At 49.0% G+C, this 20,513-nt stretch overlaps 1 protein-coding gene across 1 annotated transcript in view; it reads right to left on the reverse strand.

The window, feature by feature from the left end:
- CSMD2 (CUB and Sushi multiple domains 2) overlaps nucleotides 1-20,513 on the reverse strand; it is a 658,022-nt gene that overhangs the window by 316,662 nt on the left and 320,847 nt on the right. Inside the window, exons 7-10 of the mRNA XM_059896727.1 lie at nucleotides 16,798-16,875; nucleotides 11,531-11,618; nucleotides 10,707-10,831; nucleotides 1,273-1,394 (exon numbers count right to left, since the gene is read on the reverse strand). Coding sequence (XP_059752710.1) covers nucleotides 1,273-1,394; nucleotides 10,707-10,831; nucleotides 11,531-11,618; nucleotides 16,798-16,875 — 413 coding nt within the window. The remainder of the gene's footprint in view (nucleotides 1-1,272; nucleotides 1,395-10,706; nucleotides 10,832-11,530; nucleotides 11,619-16,797; nucleotides 16,876-20,513) is intronic.

The following is a 20,513-nucleotide window of genomic DNA, read 5'->3' on the forward strand; positions in this document are numbered from 1 at the left end:
AAGATGCTCAATAAAAGTCAACATCCATTCACAATAAAAGCTCTTAGCAAACGAGGATTAGAAAGGAACTATAAATTTAAGAAAAAGACTTCAGCAAACATCATACTTAATGGTGAGGAAGTAAAACATTGTGTTTAACACTGAACAATGGCAAAAGTGCCTACCATCATCACAATGGTTTGACATTACACTGGAGATTCTAGGCAGAACACTGGGGCAAGAAAAAGGTGGAAGAAAAGGTATAAGATTGAAAAGGAGGAAACAAAACCATCATTCTTTGCAGATGATAACTGTCTTATGTAGAAAACTCCAAAGAATTCACAGATAAATTATTATGGAATAGTTGCTATATACAAAAATCAAAGTATAAAAATGAATTGCATTTCTAACCACCATGCAAGAAAAAGGTAGAAAATAAAATCTTAAAAGATATGATTTATAAAAGCAACAACAAATATATCTAGGAATAAATATACTAAGAATTGTACAAGATTTACAATGGAAAAATTACACAAGTTTACTGAAAGCCATTAAAGAAGCCCTAAGTAAATAAAGATATACCATATTAATGGACTGGAAGACTTGGTCTCATAAAGATATCAGTTCTCCAATTTATCTGTAGTTTTGGTATAATTAAAATAAAGATTGCAACAGGTCATTTTGTGGATCTTGGCAAGATACTTATAAAATTTATTAGAGAACAAAGGGCACTTCACAGGAAAAAAAATACTAACTGGGAAATAAAGATGTGAAAAGATGTATATAGCAGTGCAAAATGATACACAACAACATAGATAAATCTTAAGGACGTAACTTTGAGTGAACTTGATTAATGCTATATACAACATGATTACATTTATATGAAGTTCAAATGCTGGCAAACTAAATATTTTTATGGATACACACTTATGTGCTAACTATAAAGAAAAGCAGAGGAATAATAAAGCACACAATCAAGGTAATGGTGACCTGAGGAATAGGGAATGGAATGAGGTTAGTGAAGGACACACATCACTAAGATATCTGTGTGGTTTTTTTTTTCTCTTGAGTGGGGAGATGGCTACACAGGTGTTTGTTGTATTGATGTTCTTTATATCTTATATTTTACAAGTATGCTTTTTATCTACTTGGTATTTAGTAAAAACAATTTTTAATAATTGTCTGCAGAGAATCTACCACAACCAAGTTCTGGGTTTGAAATCCCTGGTAGGACAACTGTCCCCAGTCCAGTCCTGCCCGTAGGACACTCCCCATCCTCCCCAAGAGCCTTACCTTGGCGGGGTTGAGCGCTGTGATGATCCACACACAGTGTGCGTTGTTGTCATACTGAATGGGGAAATTAGGGGAGGTGATGATGCCCGAGGGGCCTCGAAGGTGGGCATCACACATACGGGCTGCAGAGGGGAGATGGAAGGCAAGCATTTTAGTTTAGGTTAGGATGAGTTCCCATCCCCACCTCCCACTCCCAGCCCAGAAGAGACTGAAGTCTGTACCTCCCACCCCAGATATAACTTCCTACTTCCTGTTTCCTTCCCCCATGGTTCTTAGCGGGCTCAAAGGAAGTCACAGTTCCCCAAGCAATGGGGGAGGAGTAGGCCCCACCTGCCTTGACCCGCTGCTCTCTAGGCAACGATGAACTTCTACCATCAGGCTAAGCAAGCCCCCTACCCTGACGCCACTGTGACCGAGCAGCACATCTCTACTAAGAGGGTGTGGGCTACTACACACCTTGACCTCAAGCTAGGTGGACCCCATGTACCTATGGGCCTGCTAAACTGCTCTCCTCCTGCTCTGCTGACTTTTCTGCATTCCCCCATTTGCTCTCAGGCCTCCTGAAGTAGAATCTCAGGGTGTCCTTGTCAAGGCCACCCCACTAGATATCAGAATGTCTGAACCCAAGGACTCTGCCGAGGTCCCTGGCTCAGCCCAGTGCCAGGCACCCAGAGTGATTTCAGGGACAATAAAGTACTTCCCCACACTTAGCATGTGCCTGAAATAGGCTTTTGACTGGAAGCATGAAGATTCAAGGTGAATTAGAAGAAGTGCTCTCCTCAAGTAGGTATAAAGTGTTATCAATCACAACTTAATCTAATTAAGCTCTTTAAAATAGCTTCTAAACTAATTAGATTAAGTAGTGATTGATAACAGTTAAGGTACTACATTGTATCTAGGTGTTTGCCTTCTTTAAAAACATGTTCTTTAGTTCCAACCCCTTCATTCTTCAATGTTAGCGCTCAGCTATTTTAATAAAGAGCTCTACGAGCCTGTTCTGTTGCTGCCCACGTGGCAATTTATCTTAATTGTAGGCAAAGTGCCTAACGGTAAAGAAATAGCAAGCAAACTCAACAAGCCTAAGTATATAAAATGAAAGTGGTGTCAAACCTGGTTTCCTCTGATGGGGCAAAATATCCTAGAACTCCTCTCCGTGTGTGGACAGGGCTGTGATAAACCTTTCCCAGGAAACCCTTCCTAGGAGGGCCTGGGGAAGCAGGCTCCCCAGCTCTGGACATAATTAATCTCTTCTCATTTCACACACTCATGCCTGTGCTCATTCATTCCCACATATACTGAGTGCCTATTAACAGGCCAGGCAGAGTGTGGGGGGAGGAAAGTGTCTAAGACACAATCTCTCTTCTCTGAAGGGCCACCAGCAAGTGGAGGGAACAGATGTGAAAAACAGTTACAACTGAGTGGAGTGAGTGTTGTCAGGGGTTACGCGCAAGAGACCCGGGGTCAGAATTGCTCCTACGGCTCATCCCCTCCAGCGAGGAAGTTCCTTTCGGTGGCTCTCCCCAGTCCTGCACCTGAAGGATCTTCTCATCCTGACCTCAAATGTTGAGTCAAGTTTGAACAAAGCCCTAGGGGAACCCTCTCCCCCACTCCCCTCCCGTGCATCTGATTGCTCCTGTAATTCTGGGCTGAGAAACACGGACAATCACTGATTCCACTTGATACAACTGGGCCTGAAGGCAGCACCGCATGGGGAGGAGAGAGCATGCCGTGGGGTTTACCAGCTTGGCATTCTGGGTTTTAAGTCTACTTGCTGTTTATTTAAGTCTGGTAAGTTAGAAAACCTCTCTGATTCTACTTCATCTGTAAAATGGGACTAGTGATATTGCCCCAATGAGGCACGGTGAGGATGAAATTCTATGAGATTTTAGATATGAAGGCTCACCAAGGATCCGCGACATCGTCAGTATTTAACAAAGGGGAGCTGGGACTGTCAGACTCTGATATTATGTTCATTCCATCTCACTATCCCCAAGATTTCTCAAGGCCAGGGATCTTTATTCTACCTTTCCTGAAGTTTCTTTACAGGATTTTTTTCCCATGACCACACTTGAGACTGACAACATCACTAGACAAGTTAGAATAAGATAATCAAAACCAAAACCCTGATCCCAGCCCACCTTTGCAAAGAGGACCTGTGGATTCAGAATGCTAGGCCTGCAGGGAATTCTGACAAATCTCTACCAGCACTACCTTACACCTATTCTGGAGACTCAGGTTTTGCTGCCAAAAGCCCTCAGCTTCAGACTTAATTTATCCTGCACTTGTTTCCAAAAATTAGATGGTCTTTGCAGTTTGTTGAAATGTGCTGAAGGTAAATTAGAGAGAACAGGGCAAAAAGGCATTTACCACTTTAAGGGGTTAGAGGGGTTTAATGAAAATATTACAATCTGCAGCTAGTTAGCATGGAGCACCTAAAAATAGGTTCAGAAGGGAGCATCGGCTCCTTTTCTCCTCTGCTGTCTGGGTGAGGTCAGGGGGTCTGCAGACAGACAGACTTCTCAGCGGCTGGCTGCGATCCCACCAACAGATGGTTAGATCATCGCTGTGGCCCACAAGGGCTGGCGAGACGGTTGATGCTCAGACAGGGACTGAATAAATGAATAAACACATATTTGTGTTTCTCTATTTGCCTTTTCCCATCAAATGCCTTGCTGGATAACTTTCAGGAGACTTCTCCAGGACCTTCCATGCCCAAGCTCTGCTGCAAAGTCCCATTCTTCCTCTGAACATCACTACACCATATAACAGGGGCACTATTCCAGGGGACTTTAGGGAGACATCGTTTAGACCCACAGCCAGTTCTGGCATCAAAACAACTTGGTACCAGAAAGGGAACTGCTCCAGGTGCAAGTGCCTCTGGTCTTCTATCTTCTCCCCAAATCTTTTTTTTTTTTTAATTTTTATTTATTTATTTATTTATTTATTTATGGCTGTGTTGGGTCTTCGTTTCTCTGTGAGGGCTTTCTCTAGTTGCGGCAAGCGGGGGCCACTCTTCATCGCGGTGCGCGGGCCTCTCACTATCGCGGCCTCTCTTGTTGCGGAGCACAGGCTCCAGACGCGCAGGCTCAGTAATCGTGGCTCGTGGGCCTAGTTGCTCCGCGGCATGTGGGATCTTCCCAGACCAGGGCTAGAACCCGTGTCCCCTGCATTGGCAGGCAGATTCTCAACCACTGCGCCACCAGGGAAGCCCGTATCTTCTCCCCAAATCTTATTCCCATCCTGCTCCATGCTGGCTTCCCTCACTTCTCCTACTACTGACCTCCCTCCTCATCCTTTCCTTTCCATAGTTCTCTCTCTAGAACCACCTCCTGACCACCAATTCTAAGGCAAACAAACCCTGACGTGTAGCTGCAACGTCTTTCAGAATTGCCTGCTCCAACTCCTGCCGTGAGGGAAGCCCATCTCCCCCTCCTGGGTCCGCAGCACTCCGCAGTGGAGAGCTTTCTCCTCCCCTCCAGCGTTTTGTTCCACGAACAATTGCTAACCCCCTGGAGGAAGTCTTCTTTGACCTTCATCTGTATCTCACTCCACTGACAACAACTTTCTCTCCACCATCAGCTCCCTGTCTTCTCCTCCACCCTTACCCAACTTAGATCCCATGGTCCACCATTATGATCATTTTCTTGCAAATTCACCTAAGTCCCTTGCTCCTTTTTCCTTTAAATGATTGCCCAAAAGACATCCATTGTGGATGAACTTCTCCACCTACATTCTCTAGCCCTGCCCCCATGCAGTAGAGCTTTGCTGGAGAAAATTACATGAGTAGGAAGATTGGTGTCACTATAAATTCATGATCACCCACCTCAAAAAGTCCTGGATATTGTCCAGCAACTCTGCCATTTAGCCCTATTAAGCTCACCCTCCCACTCTGCTCAAAGAACCTTTCATGCCTCCTGCACGTCCCTCGGACCTCTCACCTTTCCCCTTGCCTCCCCTTACTCTAAGGTGATGACCTTGCTTCAGTCTTTGTGGGTGGAACAGCGGACATTTGGCAGGCGTGCCCTCTCTCTCACCCCCCAAGTCTGCAATCCCGTCTGCTTATGTGCTCATCTTCTTCCTTTCGGTTCCAACAGAGGGATGGCTCCTTCGCCTTTCAGAGGTCAGCGCCTCCTCCTGAGATCAGGTGCCCCTGCCCAAGGTCAACCACGTCCATGGCCACACCCAGGGCCTGTTGTTCTGGGACCCAGGAGAGTCCATCCCATCTGTGAGATCTTAAACTCCATCACCCCGTTCCTTTCCCTGCTGCCTACGCATCCAGCAGAGTGACCTTGGTCTCGATGCACCACCTGCTGTCCTAAATCCTAGGCCTCTCCAGACTCATGGCTCCCTCATTTCTCCCCATCTCTCCATCCTCTCCTGACCCCTCTTCTCTCACTACCTAGTCTGGACCTCAAGACCCTCACCAGCAGCTCCTGTAACACTCTCCTATCTACCTTTGATTAACCATCTCTATTCCTAATCCTGGGTGCCCGGGGGCTGCCAGGAGAACCATGGCACCACCACAGACTTGTGGTTTGCCACTGTAATGGAAGCTTTGGCCCAAGTCAGTCCTCTCTCTTGTCTTTGTTCCGTTTCCTTGACAGCTCCTTACAGGGGCAATTTCAAACATCCACCACTTAGTTAAGCCACTTAACCCCAGGGGCTGCTTTCTGGTCTTTGTTGTACTCGACCTCTCTAAAGTGTCTGACCCTGCTGACCCTTCTCTCTCTGTGCAACTCACATTCATTGGCTTCCATGATGCCTCTGGTTCTTCTCCTACCTCTCTGACTGATCTATCTTGTCCATTAACTCCCTAAAAGTAGTTGTTTAAATCTGGGCAAAGAACATATAATACTTTGCACAGTTTCTGCCAATTTTCTGTGAGTTCACAATTAGATCAAAATAAATGTTACCAAAAAGTGGGGGCAGGGGGGAGGAGAGGTTGTTCTATGTGGTTCCATCTAGTGTGTATTTACTCCAAATTGGTGTCCAGGTGCAATTTTCAAGTAGAAATAGGATAGAGCCTTTGGACTGCGGTGGAGTCCCAGTTCAAAAGATTAGCTTTGGGCCTTTGGGCAAGTTGGCGGACCACTCCAAGCTTGAGCTGAACATAGAACATGGATGTTGCCTCTTTCCTTGTAAAGAAATTAAGAAAAATGTTTACTGTACTGCTTTATACAAATAGCTTAATAAATGGGAGCTTTACCATTAGTACATACGTATAGGTAAGGGGCTCAGGGAGCAATGGGGCATGTATTCTAGTGAAGTCAGCACATCACCCAGGGGAGAATAACTACAGAGGAGAGGAGAGGAAGGCGGGGGTAGCATGGGGGAGGGATGGGGGTAAGGGTGAGGGGGTGGAGAAAAGAGGAGGGGAGGGACATGAAGACAAAACTCTGAACAACATTAGTGTTTAAGGGGGAGGCCCAGGAAGCTGACCCAAGACGGAAGACAGCCACCTGTAATTTTCACGGCATTAAATTAAACTTTTTTGTGCAATATTTCCCACATTTCACTCCCACCTCAGGAGAATGAGCGAGAAGATTCAGAGCATTTCAGTAATTTACCCTGTGCCATATGGTATGTTACTAGCAAGGCTGGAACTTGAACTTAGGTCTCTGAGTCCTGAGTCTGGTGTTCTATTTACCAAAAAAGCTCTTACTCTAGGAAGAAAAATAATGTATGACTTTCTGTTGATGATCTACTCTGTGACTCAGTAACTGTATTTCATCTGGGGCTGGTACTCCATCCCTATCCTCTGTCAACACCAATTGTGGTCACAAGAAACCAGATCTCCTGGTTGTCAATTTGGTCCTCTTCACTCCATCAGTGGTTTACAAACCGTGCTCCCCAGAACCTCAGGGGTTCCCTGGAGGTGGCTTCGCGGCTGCTGGAAGTGGTGAGAAGGGGGCAACTCCAAATCCCCTGCCCCTACTTCATTGAGAGAAGTTCCACGGTATCTATTTTATTTATGGGGCCTCTGCAAAAGCTTTTTAAAAAATATTGGGCTCCCTATGTGAAATAAGTTTGACAAGCCCTATATTATACTGCCTGTATCTGGGCCTGAATAGAATTAGTATAACAGGATAACAATGTTTCATGCTGTCCTCAATTCCTTTGGATGATCAAAATTTTCTAGTAGTTAAATGAGAAGCTTATTTCTTCTGGTGGGAAGGGAAGAAAAAAAAAGGCCTGTGAATATCGAATTTCAAATTCCAAAATGAGGGCACGGTCCCCAATTGTTCATGCATTTCAATCACTGATTCATTCAGGTTGTCCTCAAACATTTGTTGAAAACCTATCATTTGCCGGGTCCCATGTTTTGGTAGAATTAATTGTGTGGAAAATGAATGTTTAAAATCAAATCATATTTTAAATGCATTAGAGGAAAAATAATACCACTGTGTGTGGCGGTGAATCCTTTTCAGACTGTGATCTTTTGGTAACTTGCTTATTAGTGGAGCTATCGTGGAATTCAAAGAGTTTTGTCCCTTTCTATTTTTAAAGTGGGCTTCCTTTAAACTCTCTGTTAAAAAAATCACAATTAGAATAGTAATTCTGACTAATTAAAAATAAGAGATTTTAAAAGGAAAACTTTCAAAACTGCCAAAATTAAAGAACCCCCCTTGAATTTAATATCTAACTCAGCCCTTGGCCTTCGGGGAAGTCCAGGACAGATCAGCCAAGTCCAAACCCAGCAACCTTTGCTTTTCTCTTCCTCCCTCACAATGACCTTGGGAGAGGGAAAAAGAGGGAGAGAGTGGCAGGGAGGTGAACCTGCCCTAGAGCCCCCTCTCAACCACAGCTAGTACTGGTCACTTTCTATAAAATGGCTTGTTTCAATTTGGCAATCACTAGGCACTGGAGGTTTTGTTTTCCCAGTTCACAAATGAGGGCCCTGTGGCTAAAAAAGAGGAAGGAAGCCGCCCAGGGCCAGCAAGCCAGCAGGAGGTAGAGTTGGTCTCTAGATCAAAGTCTGTGGGCCTTCCAAGGTGTGTGATTGCAACAGGATTGGACAGGACAGTGAGGAAACAGGCTTCTAAAAGATCTGGGGCCACTAGAGGCTGAGGGTGCGCTCTGAGGCGTGGGGAAGCTATATCCCGACAGGGCTCAGCAGTTTAAACTAAACACGCTGCACACGAGCCTCACAGATACGCTGGGGTCATTTCTAAATGAGGCCTTTCATGTCCACTGTCTCCTCCAGTTCTCGCAGTAATGTCATAAAGCAATGTTCTATAATCACTGCCTTTTATCGAAAGAAAAGAGATTCACAGAGGTGAAAAGACAGGCCTAAGGACACCCAGCTAAAAAGTGGTGATGGTTGGATTTGTACCCAATTCTGTCTGGCTCTGTTTTCCGTGATTTCCCCCCCACTTCCCAGGGGCAGAGTATGGGATGAAAATGGATGTGAAAAAGCTCGGCCCGATGCTTAGTCAATAGCGTGGCAGAGAATGCAGAGTCCAGTGGGTCAAAATCATTGGAGGGACTTGACTGGGGCACACAACGTGTCTGGAGAAAAAGATGAGCACATTACTTGACTGTGAACTTTCTTCTGAAACACCAGCCCTTCCCCACCCTGGGCTTATTCATGTAAACAACCACCATTACTAAGAGAACAACCTGCCTCCAATGAAAAGGTCTTGGGGAGAGATCAGATCCCACCACCTCCTGAAGGCATCCTTGTTCTGGCTCCTCAAAAGGAATTTTGAAATGACAGACAGGCAAAGGGTGCCTTGATCCTCAGACTTGATAATTTTATGCCTGTCTACTCAGCTGGTGTCTCGGTTCCCCGGAAATGGAGTGTTGTGCTATTCAGTTATTCATGAATTAAATCATCCATTCAACACATGCTATTGAGCACCTACTATGTGCCTGGCCCTATTCAAGGCAGTGAACAAAACAGACGTCCTTGCCCTATAGAGCTTATATTCTAGCACAAGGATGTTTGCTTTCTTGCCCAGCACTTCCCAATTCATAAAGTGTTTCCATATCTACAACTCCATTTGACCCTCACATTAACACAAGATGGGTAGGGTAGCAGCCATGATCTACATTTACCAGTAAGAAAATAAGCCCGGGGAAGATAGGGGCTTTGCCCAATTACCCATGGCCAGCTGGTGGCAAAGCTGAGAGTAATACCCAAGAATTCTTCTTTTGTTTGATTTTTTAGAAAAATATTAGCTAAGTGGAATCTTTGAAATAATATAACTAAAATCAGTGGGGATGCAAAGCACATTATTAATTGTGAACAGTGGCCACCTCAAAGTTGAGTGAGAATGAATTAATCTAAGGCTTATTTGAGAGAGATTTTCATGACCCTCTTCCAGAGCGCTTATCAACACAGTAAAAAAAGGGAGTGGGTCTCAGCTCCAACTTGCCCCTTCCTCAGTGCAGCAGTGATCTACGTTCTTTATCCTGGACCCATCTTACTCTGCATGAATTTCATCTTGATGCATGTGCCTGGAGAGAGGCAAAGAATCTTCTTAAACTGGAAGGATCTGGAATGTAACTTTAGTGTGCAGCACACTTTCTCTTCCAAAGGGTCACTCAAAAGGGCAATTGCTGTCTTTGTTTACAAACTCTAGAGTGATTCCTTACTCTTGTACCAAGAACTCTTGAGTCCTGGTCATGTGTGCAAACAATGGAAAAAGAGAGATGAGTGCAGTGTAGGACATGAAAAGCTGTCTAGTGGTGCCCTGCGAGATGAGGCCAGGGGCTTCTCTACCATAGAAGCAGCTGCTGTCCTGTCCCAAAGGAAAAATACACTCAGGTCTCGTATTTTAAGATTATTTGGGGGATGGGGACTTGGCCAGCCCAGCCTTGGTTCTTGTGAAACCTGGGATGGCAGGGCCCCCGAGAATAAGATGTCCAGGTGTGAGGTTAGAGGAATCCCACAGAGAGGCCTTTTGAGGTCATGGTCCCTGTTACTCCTGCATAGCTCAGAGCATTCTTTCAGAAGTGACAGGTCTGTTTTTTGCTGAGTATGTGGAAAGACACAAGGTCACTGAGATGGAGGGTTTGGGATGTCTGTGTGCTATAATGGAAGGATTCAAGGTGACATGATACAAAGTGACTTCCCTTCCCATCTAGGTGCAGCTGTGATATCTTGGTGCGGTGGGCCAGAAACCTGCTCATGTGTGACTCCCTGACTAGACTGTCAGGTGCAGGCAGGGCAGGGACCGTGCCTCTCTTTCCCATCTCTGTTATCTGTTATCTCTGTTATCTCCTGCTCCTCTATAGGCCTACAGAGGAGGTGCTAAATAAATGTGTTGGGTTCATTAGTAAATGGGTGCAGCATCTGAGGTGTGGGGAGCAGTGAGAGTGAGGTGAGCCAGTCTGGATGAGAGCCTGGACTCAGGCTTCAGGAGCTGGGCTCCGTCCTCCACGCCCAGCCCAGCTTGCTGGCCGGCATCCCTTTCCAGGGGCACCCTCACCTCGGCAGACCGGCCTGTGGTCACTCCAGGCTGCAAACATGTCGCTGACTTTCATACAGGTGATCCGCTTGGACCCTTGCAGGTCATAGCCCTCGTTGCAGGTGAACTGGACGCTGGATCCTAACCTGGGAGACAAGGAGTATCTGTGAGCTCCACCCCTGGGCCTGCCAGGTCCCCCCTGAGTCCTTCCTAGGTCCACAAAGAAGCACCATGCCGAACTTTATTTCTCCTCTGGCCCTTCATCTCCGCTCCACCGTTTATCACTTAAAATCTCCATTGGAAGGAACACCTGCTCTTCATCTTCTTTTCTGGACTGTTTAATGGTTTTAGGATCGAGTTAAAAGGTGACTTTGTGAGTGAAAGAGCAATCTTCTGAGATAAGTATTAGGACAATTAGGACAGCTAAGAGTGGGTGGATGATACCCATAAACTTTCATGAAAGTGGAGGATTATGAGAAGATGCCTCGATAGTTAGAAACTTTACAAAATGCACTGTCTCGGGGCCCCAGGGTGTCCTAGACTATCGGAGGTGTGAGCTGCCTGCTGGCATGTCATTCCTGACGATGGCAGCCCTTTGTACCCTGGGTATAGGTCTGCTGGGTGACACTGGCAGTCTACAGCCCTCCCTTCCCCCTTAAGGTGTGGGTACTAGTCCCAGGACTGGACCAAGAGAGAATGTTCAAGGCCAAAGCTCTTCTCCAGGAAGTGATCCTGTATCCACACGGTCCTCTCCACTCTACCTCCAGGAAGGCCAGTCCCTGTCTTCCCCCCAACCAGGCCATCCCACCCTTCTTGCAATAAGAACATTCCCAAACAGATCTTACCTGAAATCTGAGCCTAGTCTTTTGCCCCTTTCAGGTATGCCAGGGTCTGGACACATATTATGCCCTTGGGACACACCAACCTGAGTTACTACAAGGCAAAAAACAGCACATACAGAGATGGATAATCACAGGAAGAAACCAGTCGGGGCAGTGTCGCAGGGTGGGAGGTGGACGCAGAGACAGAAAGAGGCCCTGCTCTGCTGGGGCCTGTGGGGTTGCTGGGGTCTACTGGGCTCGGGTTTCCCGAGTGTGCAGATGGGGAGCTGCTTTTGACAAATTCCTTTGGGAGCGAAGTCCAAGTGAAATTCATCAAGAGCGTGTGGGCTCAGAGGCACCCCAAGCCGACAGCCATCCCGTTCCCTTATCCCGCACCAGCGGCCAGAGGTGGACAGTCCACAGCCCCCGGTGACCTCCCCACCCTTCCAATCTGCTGATGGCGGCTCTAGATGAGATGAGCCCCCCAACCTCAGCCCCCAATGGAGAAATGACTCAAAGAAAGTTAAATAAAAGGTGGATGTGTGGTCAGAAACGGTAAAGAATGTAAGAGAAAGCTGCAGTCTGAAGTTCAAAGCAGGGACTTGAGCTCAACCACGGATATTTCTGCTGAGAAACCTCTTCCCACTGGACAGTTCTCAATGCAGAGTAAGCGGTAACCAGAGCATTCCCCCCCCCGTGCCGCTGGCCGAGGGCACCGAGGTAGCCCCTGCGGTAGCTCTGGCAGGTGCTGTGATGCCCTCACGTTCGCCAACACCAGAGTCCTGTTTTTAAAAGCCACATGCACGGTACTCTAGGTTAAAGGAGAAGCTTGGTCAAAGGACGGCGGATACACACAAAGTCAGTTTTCTCCTGTCTCCAATGGAGAAGGTGGAAACCCTCCGGCCCCTGCAGTTCATTGTTCTTGAGATGCTGTGAGGCTAGAACTCCCTCGCACCTCTGGAGTCCTGGCCTTGGCAATGACCAGGAGCCAGAGTTCCACTCAAGCCCTCACCAACCCCACAATCCCGACAACCACCTCTAGACGAGGGATGACGGGACGTCTGGAGCAACGTTCCCTGAGTTGGCCCATTTCCCTCTCACCCAGTCAATGTCCCACAATATGAGCAACGTGCTCCATCACTCACTCACTCACCCACTCATTCCTGCACATGGTACATAACAAGCATTAATTGAACACCTACTGTATACAAGACCCTATTTGGATACAGTGGGAAGTGCCAATGTCAGGTATAAGATATGACCACTCCACTGTCCTCAAGGAGTTACATGAACTATGGAAAGAAACTACAGAACCACAACGGGGAGGTGATGAAAGACACAGCTACAGGGAGGTTCAGAGAGAGGACCCATCTCATATTGCTGAGAGAAGCATGGAAGGCTGCCTGGAGGAGGCAGCATTTGACATGGAGCTACTGAGATAGTAGGATTTAGATACATGATAACAGAGAAATGGCATTTCAGGCAGACAGATGGGCCCGGGGAGCAAGGTGGAGACATGGAAACAGAACTGTAAGTTGTTCGGTGTGCCAGAACAGGAGGGAGGGTATGAGTGACATGGAGGAGTGAAGGTGAGGTTTCAGAGGTCAGACTTTGAAGGGGCTCGAGTCTGATCCTAAAGACGATGGGAAGAGTCCTGAGTGGGGAAGGGCACTGTAAGATCTGGATTGCTCAGAGGGAGGCCAGTTACTGTGAAATGAGTTAGAAAGTTTTGTGTTCATTCAGGTAAAGGACAACAAGAGCCTGGTAGTGGGGACAGACATGAAGTGATGGGAATGCACGTGGCAAAGAAAGAGTCATCAGGGCTTGTGGAAGAGTAGGGCATGGGGAGAGGGGGCAGGGGACTTCCTGGCCCAGCGACCTGTGAGGATGCAAGTGAGTTGATGGAAGTGCAGCAGTGGGGAATCCCATTTTTGACTCATTTAGTCTCATTTCAGACCTGAGTTTGAAGCTCATTTCTACTGTTAGAAACCTGCCCAAATCTCCAGGGAGCCCCGGGTGTGGCTGGCAAAGGGAACCTGGGCATTTGGACAGACTGAGTGCTCAAGCCAGAGACCGGTTACCCTCTTGGTTGTGTGGTGACGAGTACAAGGCCTCTTGGGCAGCCTCCTTTTCTCCAACATTCCACAGTGCCAGGCTCAAGCCAGTCGCTCCCACTGGACGCTCGTCCCCTACTCCCAGCCCCTTCCTTGCCAAACCTCTACTTCTGAAACTTTCACATCCTCAACTAAGCTACGTCAACATTCCCCCAGTCCAGGACCCTTCAGGCTCGGCTAATAAGACGGAAGCGCCATCTCCAAAAGCAGAGCAAGCCCCTGCCTCCTGGGGCCTTGGTGTTTTGTGAGCAGCGGGGAGGAAAGAGAAAACTGGGGCTTCCAGGATCCCCAGGGGCAGGAGGGAGAGAGGACCCCTGAGCTGTACGTGCGGGTCCATCTGTTGTCAAGCCAGCCTCATCGTGATCCATCCCTACTGAGGGTTTCTGAGCTAAGCGCCCACCTTCTTTAGGCTCTGCCTACTCAACCCTGTGCACCGACCACCCCCATCCAAAGGCCCTGCTTACCACCACATGGGAACCACACACCACCTTGCAGCGTGTTAAGAATGCCCAGCAGATTCTTGCCTCCTTCTCTCGCCCTCTTGTTCAGAGCTGACACTGCTCAGCGTAGCACAGAGGAAGGCTGACCGATGAGGATGTGGCTGGACGGGAGAGCCGAGGCCATGGCGAAGCCCACCCACTGAACCGCAGCCCCTGACGTGTATGGCAAACCTTGCTGCATCCCCTTTAATCAGCCAGTCCGAAATGAGGCTCAGGCGCCATCCAGGAAGTTGCAAGCCCAGCGGTGAGCAGCTCATACCCCCCCCCAGTGCCCTCTCTTCCTGGGAGGACCGAACAGGTGACAGCATCCCCGTATGAGCCTTCAAGGCTCCCCGGAAACAAGCAAACTCAAATCCCAGTGAACAGTTTACTGTCGGACTTACAGAGGCAAAAAGCTTTTCCCCTTTCTTTCCTGAGTTCCAGCCTCCCCTGCCTATTCAAGACCAGCCGCTTGTGCTTGTAGCATGAATTTGCTCTTGGCTGCAGAGCGAAGAGACCGGAAGGTGATCCTTGCCCCGGTCCCTATGGTGAGGAAGAAGTTGCAACACACTCAGAAAGACAATGCCTTCTACCCAAAGTGAAGGGAGCCACAGACACATGGGTGAACAGAACCAATGGCCGGGGGCCCATGGTGCCCACAGACTGGTAAAGGCAGTAAGTAGGATCCAGGAGATGTAAGTGTGGCCCACTCCTCCCCTGAAGTTCAGGACATCTGTCCACAGGGAATCTGGGCAGAACACAATGGGCCAGACCCCTGCAGACATTTGGTGACCTGCCTCCGAGGCAGCTTGAGTCACACACCCATTCCTCCCTGAAGGAATCTCAGAAAGGAGACCAGTACCTTGTTGTAGAGAAATGTATATTTTTTCAAAGAGGTTTTGAATTTTTTTATTAAAATAGGGTTTCTTTATCTTTCTGAGGGAGTTTTTGGTACCTCTGAGAACTAAAGAAAACCACAGACCCTTCCCTTCCACCCCAAAATGCACCCACAACAACACATGTGATTTTCTAGCGAGTTCATGGACCTCCTGAAGTCCTAGGTCAAGAAGCCCCAACTCAGATCCAAAGCAGAAAGGGAGGATAAGGTTTTGCATCCCCATTCTACAGATGGGGAAACTGAGGTGTTAGGGCCTGGGATAACACAGTTACCTAAGGATACAACTGGGATAAAAACATGCTCTCCCAAATCAGAGCAGTTTCCTTAAAGTTTGCCTGTGGCCCCAGGGCAAACTCTGAAGTTGAATCGTGCCTGCCTCGGTTCCTCTGGTTTCCTGTGGCTGCAGAAAGAAAGTCTGTGAGGGCCCGGGCCATGTCTCGAGCCTTCCCTGCAGACTCCTGACCTAACCCTCTGCTCCTTCCATTGGCTCCCTAGTCAAGCACAGAAGCAGGGCCTTCTGGCTGCCCTCTGCCATCCAGCCCCCTTGTGGCAGGGTGACCAGACAATGGTTCCCAGAGGCAAGGAGTGGTGCCTGTCTCCAATTGGAGGACTTGAAAGACCAGAGAAAACCCACAGCCAGGCTCAGTTTCGTCACGGCCTTGGGACCAAACTGCCTCTCCCCCCGCTGCTCCCTGCCACCCACAGAACAGAGCTCTGGACCCACCCATGGTCTCTCTCTGCCTCTCTCCAGCAATTACTTCCAGCACCTCAGGAGAAGGGAGCACATGGAGGTGAACGAGGAAAGGAGAGGGTCAGCAGGGAGCAGAGACAGAGAGAAAAAGAGGGCGAAGCAGATAGGGTGAGGGGGGAGGAAGGAGAGGAAAGTGCAAAGAGGGAGGACGAGTGGAAGGAGAGAGAGAAGCACGTGAGAAGCAGAGGGCAAAGGGAGGCAGAAGGTAGACCAGAAGGCCAGGAGTTTGGGGGACCAAGGGAGGCTCCCTGCCGCCACCTCCAGAATGAAAAAAAGAGAGTTTCTTGGAAAAATCTGCTCCGCTTTCAAGTCCAGCCTCCTGGAGTGGCCCAGAACCTTTGGGAAAGCCTTCCTATACTCTAGCTCAAAAGCCCCTTAGCACAGGCTCTGATCAGGTGCTTCTGGAGTGACATTCCAGACACTCCCCAGCATTGGACATCCTCCTTTTGATCTTTCAAACATCAATGGCAGGAACACGTTTCCATGGACAGAATCTGCCCCATGTCCAAGCAGGGAGCCCCCGGCACTGCCCCATCAGCTCAAGAAGCAGGACCCCCGCTCCCTAGTCCACCTTTTGCCCAGCCAGGTCCATGGACCCTGGTGGAAGGTTCTAGGCATTCCCCTCTCTCCCCTTCCCCCAATCTTGCCTTGGGAGCTGGAATCAGGGACTTGAAGCCTCCAAAATCCCAGCTGGAGTCTACTGACTCCTAGACGAGCCAGAAAAAGGATTGTCTTAGCAGGTGGAAGTGATTCAAAAGGAAAAATAAAGAAAGAAATGTAGCAGGAATGACTCCCTGGATTGCAGTTAGAATGGGAAGTGAGGGAGAAAGAAGAGGCAGGAGGGGAATGCGAGGAGGAACACGAAAAGACAAAGGGCAGGTCCCCGGGCTGCTCATTGGGCACCAGGGTAGCGTGTGCGCACGCGCAGACCCGCGCGGAGGGAAGCAGGGCTGAAGGGACGTCAGCGCAGCATCATCAGGCTTCCCCGCGGTCACAGCGCCTGCGGTTCTGGCCTCGAGCGAGAGGCCTGGCCGGGGGCGGACACTTACACACAGACGTCTTCTGGCTGTTATCTTTGCTGGGCATCAGCTTCACGCCTCGAGACTTCAACTCAATTTGCTTCTTGACTAGAGAAGAGGTGAAAGGAAAATCAGGCTTAGCTGTCGTATGGGACTGGGGATGGGTCCCTCCAGAATGATCCCTCTCTGAGCTTGGGACATTCCATGGTGGGTCCAAGCCAGAAGCCCCTCTGGGCAGGGATATACTAAGGGTAGCGTTCAAGTGCAACAGGGTCTCAAACACGGAGAAGGAGCTGCTATCAAGGCTGGCTCTCCGGGGTGATCTCCCCGCAAACTGGTAGCGAGTGTCCACATGCGAAGCCCCGCAGCCCGCCCTCTGCAGCTCTGCTCTCCTCCTGATCCAGTCCTGGCCAATTTCTGAACCAGCCCTGGCCAGGTGCGTTACATTGGATTAGGGCCCCAAGGTGTCACCCTCGCTGTAACCACAGCTGTTGCAATGTGACTGTAATCCTTCCTGTTAAAGAGGTGGAGTATATTTCCTCCACCCCTTGACTTTGGGTTTGGTCATTATGGAGGCCTTGACGTGTCCAAAGACTTGAAAAGTGCCTGTCAGATTAGGCTTGCCCACTTGAATCTCTGCCATCGTTGGGAGAAGACATGGCTGGTCCTGGGAGGGTGGGAACACGAGGAGCAGAGCCCGTCATCCTAGCCGAGCCCAGCCCACACCCGCTGACCTACTGTGAGCAGGGGCAGCTGAGTCCGGGAGGTCACTGGCGGATGGTCTGATGGACTGAACTGGGTTTTGATTCCAACACTAAGTCCAGTCCATTTGGCTCATCAGGACTTGGCCAAATAGCATACAAAGGGCCCCAGAGCCAGAACTCCACAATTCCAAAGGCTATTCCTCTGAATCCATCAACCTCCTTTGGGTCTGAGTACCCCTATGCTCCAAAGCATTCTGCTGGTTGCCAAGGGCTTCATCCTGTCTCTGGTTATATGGCTTGGTTTATCTGTCCAGCCCCAGAACCCCCTGCCAGGGGGCTCAGCCCCACTCTGACTGGTACCAGCAGCGGTAACAACTGTGACCAGCACTTCCTACGTGCCAAGCCCCAGGCTGAGGGCCTTACAAGTTCTTTACTTAAATCAGCATCACTGACTCTTTTCTTTCTCTCACACCCACACACGATCTATCAGCAAACCCTTCCAAATTTATCCCCAATGCAGTTTCTACATCCGCATCTCTGGTCCAAATCTCGAAGACTTCTCCCCTTGTTGCCATGACCTTCCATCTTCCACACTTGCCCTCATCTAATCTGTTCTCAGCACGAGATACAGAAGGATCTTGTTAAAATACAAGTCAGACCAAATTACATCTCTCCTCAAAACTCTTCAGGGGCAACCCAACTCTCCTATAGTAAAAGCCAAAGTCTTTAAAAGGGCCTGCCCAGACCAATTGGCCCTCTCCGCGATCTCTCTGACCCCATCTTCGACCTCAGTCACTCTTCTCCAGCCACATGGGCCCCCCTGAAATTCCAACAATACACCAGCCATGCCTGCTTCAGCCTGCCAGTTCCCTAGAAGGCTCTTTCCCAGATATCTTCATGACTTGCTCCCTTTTCTCCTTGAAGCCTTTGTGAGAACACCACTTCCTACGGCAGGCCTTCTCTGACCACTCCACTTAAAACTATACCTCCAACCCCAGCTCTCCCTAAACCCTACCCACTTTATCCCTAACTTTCTAGCATACATATAATTTTCTTAATGATTTTTGTCACCCTATGTTGCAATGTAAGCTCCACGAAGACAGAAATTTTTGTCTGTTTTGTTCATTGCTATGTCCTCAATGCCTAGAACAGTGCCTGCTTCATAGCGGGTCCTCAATAATCATTTCATTTGGTCCTTATATATGTTCAACAACCTTGACCAGTAGTTATTATACCTACTTGATCGATAATAAAATTGGGGTTCACAATGGTTTAAGTGATTTATTGTAGGTCACACAGCCAGGAGGCAGCTGTGCTCTTGGTGGGACCTCAGCATCTTCTCTTGTGACCTGTCCCCAAAGTTATCCCAAGGGCATGGTCAACCTTCTTCAGCATCTGCCCCCTCCCCAGCTCAGCCCCTGGAAACTCAGATATTCACTCTGCACTTGAGATAACATGTCAACCCCAGAACTAAAGCCTACAGCGATCAGGTGTGCAAAGGGGACCATCTCCGAGTATTCCCCCACCCCCTGTCTATCCCTGCTCTGCCTGTATCAAAAAGCTCCCCAAAGGTTGGTCCCCCAGCAAGCTGCTGTCTAAGCTGAATGCCTGACAAAATTCAGTTACTTCCACGGAGTCACCACTTCCCAACGTGCATTCAAATCCCTTTTATAAATGTGTATTACTCTCCATGTGTATCCAGCAGGAAAATTTCCAATGAACACTAACGTGGGCCCATTATCAAACAGGGTATTCATAGGGAAACATGCATTATTCAAGCCAAGCTAATAACGGTGAGGCAGGGGGAAAAAATGTCCTCTGATTCAACATCCCTAAGAGAACAGGAATGGTCCCAGCACTGAGAGAACAATTCCAGCTCTCCTCCCGGATGCCCCACCAATGGGCAGGGATCAGGAGAGGGGTCTCTAGGACCCAGTGCAGCCCATCTGAGGACAGGTCTGGGAAGATGGCTCAGGGCATCCGGCGAAGGAGGAGGAGGAGGTGAGTCAGAGTCTTCCCAAGCCCCGTGTTCAGGTTCTAGTGTCCGCTGGAGGAGGGAGTGAGGAAGGGGGTCAGTGCCCCGAGGATGCCATTCCCAGGGGCAAACACTGCTTGGGTTTTCCTTGTAGCTGCTGAAGGGGGACCGTGAGATGCAGGTGGATATGAGGGGGTGGTTAAGAGGAAGCCCTCTTCCTCTCTTCTCAAGGTCGCATCGAGAAAGAGGCTCCTGCCCCTCCCCCATCTCCAGGCCCCAGAGGGAACCGTTCCAATGTCTGTGGCCATCCTGTCTACTCGGTCCTCTCCAGGAAGGACTGTCTAAGCTGACTCATCAGTGCTTAATAGTCACTGGATGACATCATGATGCCTCCCAGCAGGAACTAATTCCGTCCTTCCTCTTCTGCATCCTGCTACTCACCACGGGATGGAGTTTGTTAAGGTGGTGAGAAGAACTGGTTGAGAAGGAACCTGAAAAGCTAGAGGGGGCTCCTTAACTTATATGCAAACTTCGGGACCGTTTCCCCCTCTGAGCCAGGTCTGAGAGGCTGCGTCACCCATGCTGTTGGTGGGTCCCCACGTTAGCTTGGGAAATGCGGGGGCCACAGCTCTGTGGGCAGGGGTTCCTCACACCAATAACACAACCTCTCAAGAAACGTATGTCCAGGCCCAGCTGGCCCAGGCTCTGGGGAGGTGGAGCCTACAGCTGGCCTACGCCATCCCCAGAACTGATGAATGGGTCAGAAAGCCACCTGGCTAGGGGGGTACCCACTTGGCAATATCCACATCGCCAGGGATCTTAGTGTCCAGAAACCACCTCCATGTACCGGGGTCGCAGTGGTTTGGCAATCCCAGGGAAGCACTCGCACACTGAATTACAGACAGCTAATTTGTCTTAGTCTGACCAAGTGCGTGGTGGGTGACCATGGAAGATGGAGCACCATGGGAAATCAGCCTTGAAATGAGCTCGTAGAAGAACTAGCTGGACAGACCAGGGCAGACCTGGTGTGAAGGGTCAGAGAACAAGGGCACTTCTCTTTCTAGGTC

This window comes from Balaenoptera ricei, chromosome 1, assembly GCF_028023285.1.
Source record: "Balaenoptera ricei isolate mBalRic1 chromosome 1, mBalRic1.hap2, whole genome shotgun sequence".
In the NCBI taxonomy this organism is placed as follows: Eukaryota; Metazoa; Chordata; class Mammalia; order Artiodactyla; family Balaenopteridae; genus Balaenoptera; species Balaenoptera ricei.